This window comes from Electrona antarctica (assembly GCF_951216825.1).
Source record: "Electrona antarctica genome assembly, chromosome: 18".
NCBI lineage: Eukaryota > Metazoa > Chordata > Actinopteri > Myctophiformes > Myctophidae > Electrona > Electrona antarctica.
This window is the reverse complement of record NC_136799.1, coordinates 16150282-16155281: the sequence shown is the minus strand read 5'-3', so window position 1 is coordinate 16155281 and position 5000 is coordinate 16150282. Positions and strand designations below refer to the sequence as shown.

At 44.4% G+C, this 5000-nt stretch overlaps 1 protein-coding gene across 1 annotated transcript in view; it reads right to left on the bottom strand.

Moving 5' to 3' along the window:
* LOC306941716 (protein jagged-2-like) overlaps window positions 1–5000 on the bottom strand; it is a 66154-nt gene that overhangs the window by 17853 nt on the left and 43301 nt on the right. Inside the window, 5 exon segments of the mRNA XM_079527339.1 lie at window positions 1–14; window positions 841–1014; window positions 1436–1482; window positions 2349–2462; window positions 4899–5000. The exon segment at window positions 1–14 is cut by the window's left edge and continues 137 nt beyond it; the exon segment at window positions 4899–5000 is cut by the window's right edge and continues 12 nt beyond it. Coding sequence (XP_079383465.1) covers window positions 1–14; window positions 841–1014; window positions 1436–1482; window positions 2349–2462; window positions 4899–5000 — 451 coding nt within the window.

Here is a 5000-nt window from a genome sequence, read left to right as displayed (position 1 = left end):
ATGTTACTCTGCACCTACACATGGGGAAAGGATGAATGCTATGTGGCACTAAGGTCTAAACGTAATTCACTGAATGGCTAGTGTTAAAAAAACACATTTCTTGGAAAAAAAACCTCACTTATTACATTAGGCTTTTACTCAATTCAGGTTCCTACTATTACATTTTTGTCAGTTCAAATCAAGCTAATTTCCAGTTTGGAATGAATTGCCTTTAACCCACAAGTCCCCCCATGTAGCTGAAATACTGCTGCTTTTAACCATATGCTTCTCAACAGTCATTTCTTCTTCATTCACCGTAGGAACATGTTCAACTAGCATGAATCCTCTCTACGCAGCGAAATCCTCAGTGTTCATTTAACTCTGAGAGTGTACAAATGTAAGCGTGTGCACAAGTCTCTGGTATGGGTTACAAATGGATTCATGAAACACTGGGGATTTTAGGTCACATGTGTACGCTCTCTTGAGTTACCAAATGGATAAACAAACACGGAGGATTTCACACTTTCATTCTTAACCCATTCAGGCCTGACGTCGAAATTAAAAAAAATAAAGTTTTCTAAATCATGAAAATTTTCAGAAAGATTTGAGGCACATTTTAACGATTTTTCAAAAAATAGCAGATCTACAAGTTCATAGCGCGCCACTCGGTGGCGCGCTATGAGCTTGTAGATCTGCTATTTTTCAATAGCTAAATTATAACGATGTTTAAAACACCAAAAGGGGTTCCCGCCCCAAAATGGGTTAATGGTTAATGTGGTTAAACGCTAACGTGACATGGATGCGTTCCAGGTCTCAATGGATTAACAGTGTAGTAGTGTCCCAGAATGATCTGCCGCTCACCTCACAGGTGGGGCCGGAGAAGCCCTGGGGGCATTCACACATGAACCCGTCCAGCAGGGAGTGGCACCTGCCCCCGTTCCTGCACGGATTACTGGCACACCTGTTTCTCTGAAGCTCGCAGTGCCGGCCCACAAAGCCCGGTTGGCACACGCACTGGTACCGCCTGGCCACCTCCTATGACAGAGACATCCATGAGAGAAGATTCTTACTTTTGCCCAGATTAAATGGTCCTTTTGCTAGTTCCGAAAGGTAGAGGGAATCATGGCTTCATTTCAGAACTGTAAAAGTCAGTACTGGAAGTCAAAATCAGAGCATCCGATTTCACTGTACAAGTGCTTTTGTGTAAAGACGGGTTGAGTTACTAAAACCACTTTGCCCCTGATTCTTTAAAGGTCCCATGTAGTCAAATGTACCTTTCTTCTTTTTAGAAAACTGTGTCTATCTACTACACATCTGACTGTTATGCACTCAAAGGCCATGAGAACAAACTGCAATTCATTTCAATGTTTATGTAATGTTTTAGACAACCAGTTATGCGACGGAGACACCATAAGCAGATATTATTATTATTATTCTCGACATGTCTGATTCTCACCTTGCATGTGCCTCCATTCTGACACTGTCCATGGCAGCTGTTGGAATCTGAAAGACAAACAAATATGGAAGAGAAAAATATGAACTCACATCTACTGGAGGCTGCTGTCCATTAGAAACACAGGAGGAACATGCAGGGGTGCTGTAAACATGCACTTGGCTGAGGGAAATATACACCAGTGCATTCAAAGGGTTATTCAAAGCCTTTGTTAAGTTACCCAAGGTTATCCATCCATGTGCCTAGAAGAGATTCACATGAAGAAGCAGACAAAGCACATGCAATGAAGCCAGGCTGGATATGGGGGGAAAAGGCTCTACAATAATAATAATTAGAAAATATACATTTTACCAGGAGTTTCCCTGCCATGTTGAAAAACCCCAAACCGTTTAGTTGTAGATAGAAATTTTAGTAGTTAAGCCAATGTGTAGAAAATAGACTGTCCTAAAAAGGCTACAGCTGTAGCATTGTACAAGTCCAAGATATTTCCTGCATGTTTCTGCATGAACTACTGCAGCATAATGTGTTGCATCTGCGAGGCGTTGCAAACTTAGAGTTTGGCTATTTTTGACGTGCAACACCATAGTGCGACAGAGCATAAATTAGGCGTTACTGATCCATTCCAAGACATGAATTACTTGGAACAATCACATTTTGCTCTGTTCTTAAAGCAGAAATGATCAGCGGGTTAAAATACGTTGACATGGTTATTTGGTTCTGCTGTATAATTCAAGAGAGAACTGTCTGCAGAATGAATGCAGCACAGATGCAGGGTGAATTCATGAAGGGGGACTTTTACAATGGCTACAATAAGAAAGACCAGGGAAGAATAGACGGCGCTTGAGGCAAGGAGACAGATGCCGATATATAGGCTAACAGCGTAGGCCAACAGTAGCTAATAGCAACCGATACTGACTTATGTCACAGTTCTGTCCCGACCATCCACGAAAGCAGGCGCAGTGATATCCACCAATCAAGTTTTTGCAAGAGTAAGCATTGAGGCAAGGCTTCGCCAAACACTCATTAACGTCTGCAAAAATGGAGTTGAGAAGGGGAGGGGGGGGGGGGGGGAGAGAGAGAGCGAGAGAGAGCGAGAGACAGAGAGAGAGACAGAGGGGAGACAGAGAGAGATGGGGCAAGACAGAGAGAAAGCTAAGAACCTGCTTACAAGCCCCACCACCAAGCGTAGATTCCTGGTGTACAATCCACTTAAACTCAACCTAAGGTACTTAATACACTCATGTGGGTTCTGAGGTCCTGATCTGTCTTACTGTAATATAGGTAATTAATGTAATCTAACCTGGGCGATGGATAATATTTAAGCAATTCTGGGACGTGATTGATGCCATCTTAACCAAGATACAAATTTCACCCCCAACCGAAGGATTTATTTGTTTTTTCTGGACAAAAATCTCCCGCTCACTCTGTGGAGAGTGAGATTACCATTCCCCCCCCCCCCTTTCTTTTTTTGTTTTTTTTGTTCCCCGATCGCATTTCTTGACGTCTCCATGTCTCTGGCGGCCGCTCCACTCCCCTGCCGCCCAAGTCGGCTTCATTTCTTTATCGCATTCCCTGCGGGCCGCGCCGGGACGCATTCCAAGTGGTCAGTTTCAGAGGCCGGCCGCACAGCCAGCCCGCCTCGCCACACTGTAAACCGCCAGCCCGCATTAATACTCCTGGTCCTCCCAGGAGGTGCAGCACCTGTTGGCCAGCTGTAACCCAACACCCCCCTCTCCTCCACCCCCCCACGCCCTCACCCTCTCTCTCAGGTACCGGTGGCTCCGTGAAAGGGGAACCGCCAGACAGCGAATAACAGAACCCCCGTAACACAAGAACCCATGCAACGCTTTCCTCCTTCCCTTCTTTCTCTCCCTTCATCACTACCTGCTCGTGTGTTCAGTGGTGGAAAAAGTGCACAGTATTATAACTAAGTACAATTTTGAGGTATTGCAACACTATTTTCCAAAAAACGTGTGAGCACTTTTACTTTGGTACTGTACGTACATTTTGATGGCAATACTGTGTAAAAAGTAAAAGTTTAAGTACAGGCGCCTTTTACTTGTAACAGTATTTTTATATTGTGGTATTGCTACTTTTACTTAACCCATTTTGGGGCGGGAACCCCTTTTGGTGTTTTAAACATTATATTATAATTTAGCTATTGAAAAATAGCAGATCTACAAGCTCATAGCGCGCCACCGAGTGGCACGCTACGAGCTTGTAGGTCTGCTATTTTTGAAAAATCGTGAAAATATTTATTTCAGAAAACTGGAGGATTTAGAAGATTTTTTTTAAATGTTGAGGTCAGGCCAAAATGGGTTAAGTGAAAGAATACTTCTTCCACCACTGCATGTGTGTTGACAGGTTATGATGTACTTTTTCTCTCTTTCCGCCTCTGCCTTGCTGTCGCTATGGCCCCCCATGCAGTCAGGCTATGTTGTGCCATGGAAGTGGGCCCATGCCCAGTTAAGAGAGTCCTTGCCTCACCGTAGCGTACATACCGGCCCATTTTACCCCCCCCCCCAGTCTGGGGCCAAAGATAACCCCGGGGTGGGGTATATTTGGTCTCCAAGGCAGGCAGTTGCCAGGCGGGCGGTTATTTATATCGTTACTCAAGTCACCTGGCTTGAGTTGCATATGATCGTTTCTCTCCATCAGACATGCATGCAGACATGCACACACACACACACACACACACACACACACACACACACACACACACACACGCACACGCACACACACTCCCTTTTCATATTAGTAGCCACCCCGCAGTATTACTACTGCTTCGACATGGCAGAATAAACAAACAACTAAATTAGATATACGTATATCTCAGGCAAGTGGGCGTGGGGGGGGGGGGGGGGGGGGTTCCTGGCTTGAGTCCAAACACACACAACATTCACTGTTGGTGCAACATACAGCAACACGTACAGAATTACACTCCACACGTTCACTGCAAAATGTCATCAAACATGCATGGGGCAGGCTCAATGTAAGGTCACATCAACTGATACAGTAAAAGGACAAATCAGCCAAAAGTAACCATGGCTCTCTCCCATTCACCCACATTTGATTCACACATGAACAAAGATAAAGTAGTATGAACAATGTGACATTATCCCATAGTCTTGCTTCAGAATCTCATGATAAAGGAAGATTAATAGAAATCATCTATACACATGTCTACAGTGTGAGACACTACTATGTATATTTGGCAGGCGTTCCCTCCCTCACATGTGTTTTAACTCCATATAATCAATTCAATAAGGTTCTCGTTTAACTCATTTAACCACTTAAACCCTTCGTTCACTGGGATCTCCCACGGGTCTATACTTGGTCCCCTCCTATTTTTTTTAGATCAGCTATTTTTGCAGAATGTTCCCCTATTTTCACCCAATCGTCGCCTTTTATGACATACCCAGAATGGGGATGCTAGTTGATAACAACTCCAATTAATGTGACTTACCGATTTGGCAGGTCTTGCCCGTCCACTGCGGGGGACAGATGCATTCAAACCCGTTCTCCAAGTCGATACAGGTCCCACCCTGAGCACAGGGGTTTGACTCAC